The sequence below is a fragment of the Myotis brandtii genome, unplaced genomic scaffold (assembly GCF_000412655.1).
Source record: "Myotis brandtii unplaced genomic scaffold, ASM41265v1 scaffold952, whole genome shotgun sequence".
Lineage (NCBI taxonomy): Eukaryota > Metazoa > Chordata > Mammalia > Chiroptera > Vespertilionidae > Myotis > Myotis brandtii.
This window is the reverse complement of record NW_005371930.1, coordinates 584,466-585,912: the sequence shown is the minus strand read 5'-3', so window position 1 is coordinate 585,912 and position 1,447 is coordinate 584,466. Positions and strand designations below refer to the sequence as shown.

Here is a 1,447-nt window from a genome sequence, read left to right as displayed (position 1 = left end):
GCCTGCTGGGCGGCCGCCGTGGCGCAGCGCAGGGTGAGGGGCAGCGCGCGTGACGTCATAAACGGCTGTACTGGCTCCTCCCGCTCCCCTCTCCGTCCTGTCAGCGTCAACTCCCTCGACGTTTAGACAGAAACGCCTCTGACGGCAGCCGTGCTGCGCGCAGGCCTCAGGCCTTGGGTCGTCTCTATCCGTCGTTTCCTCCTGTGCTTCATTCAACCTCTGGTTGTTGTTTTGTTTTGTTTTGTTTTGAATCCTCACCCGAGGATATGTTTCCATCGGTTTTAGGGAGAGTGGGAGAGAGAGGGAAAGACAGAGCGAAACATGGCTGCGAGGGAAACACATCGATTGGTTGCCTCCTGCAGGAGCCCTGACCAGGGCCCGGGCCGGGGAGGAGCTCGAAACCGAGGTGCGTGCCCTTGAACGGAATCGAACCCGGGACCCTTGGGTCCGCAGGCTGACGCTCTACCCGCTGGGCCACACTGGCCAGGCCCACTCTGGTCTCTTGTGGTCAGGTCTACAGTGTCTGAAGCCCGACGCTTTGGGGGAGAAAGGCCTGGCAGGAAGGGAGCTGGTGTCTTGGGCGTCGCCATGGTGACCATCAACTCAGCCCTCTCTCTCCTTTGGGGACAGATCGCCCGGGCCTCCTGCACGTGGGACAGATCGAGAAGATGCAGGAGGGCATCGTGCACGTGCTCCGGCTGCACCTGCAGGGCAACCACCCCGACGCCGCCTTCCTCTTCCCCAAGCTCCTGCAGAAGATGGCGGACCTGCGGCAGCTGGTCACGGAGCACGCGCAGCTGGTGCAGGTCATCAAGAGGACCGAGGCGGACGCCGCGCTGCACCCGCTGCTGCAGGAGATCTACCGCGACATGTACTGAGGCCCCGAGAGGCGGCGGGGCGTGAGTCCATCAGATGTCCTGACAGCGCCCTCGGACTCCCACTGAACACCCCGACCTCACAGCAGCGGGCTGCCTGCGGTCCCTCGCGGACTGCTGGCTCCTTTGTAACTGGGAAAGCTAATCGCACTTTTTAACGTTCGTAATCCTGTGTTTCTAGAGGTAACCAAAGGGTAGGGGCTTTACAAGCAGCCACGTATTTATTCGAAGGCTTCGATTCTGGTTCCTGAATTCGAAGAGACGTGCTCTTTTTTAACCGTAGGATTTAGCGTTCCGGAAGTTACTGATAAGCTATCGGGTGTGGCGGCCCCCGTCATGCTCGGTTCCCTGTGTGACGGACGGTCGCTGGACCGCGGAGAAGCCTGTGTCCAGGTTTGGGGAGAGGGTCCTGGGAACCGTGTCTGGGCCCCTGGTCTGGACCACAGGCCTGTGCGGAGCCGGCGTCGGTGGGCAGGATGGTGACGGACTCGAAAGTGCCTCAGGGTCCCAGTCCCCTCGCCTGGGGCCCCTCAAACCGGCACCACCCAGGCTGCCTGGGCCTGGTAGCGTTC

The 1,447-nt window shown here is 61.9% G+C and overlaps 1 protein-coding gene across 5 annotated transcripts in view; it reads left to right on the top strand.

Moving 5' to 3' along the window:
* Positions 1–1,157, top strand: part of PPARA (peroxisome proliferator-activated receptor alpha) — an 86,502-nt gene extending 85,345 nt beyond the window's left edge. For all 5 annotated transcript variants that reach the window (XM_005886013.2, XM_005886016.2, XM_005886012.2 and 2 more), the window contains one exon: positions 631–1,157. In XM_005886013.2, coding sequence (XP_005886075.1) covers positions 631–878 — 248 coding nt within the window. In that variant the 3' untranslated portion in view covers positions 879–1,157. The remainder of the gene's footprint in view (positions 1–630) is intronic.
* Positions 1,158–1,447: the final 290 nt, after the last annotated feature.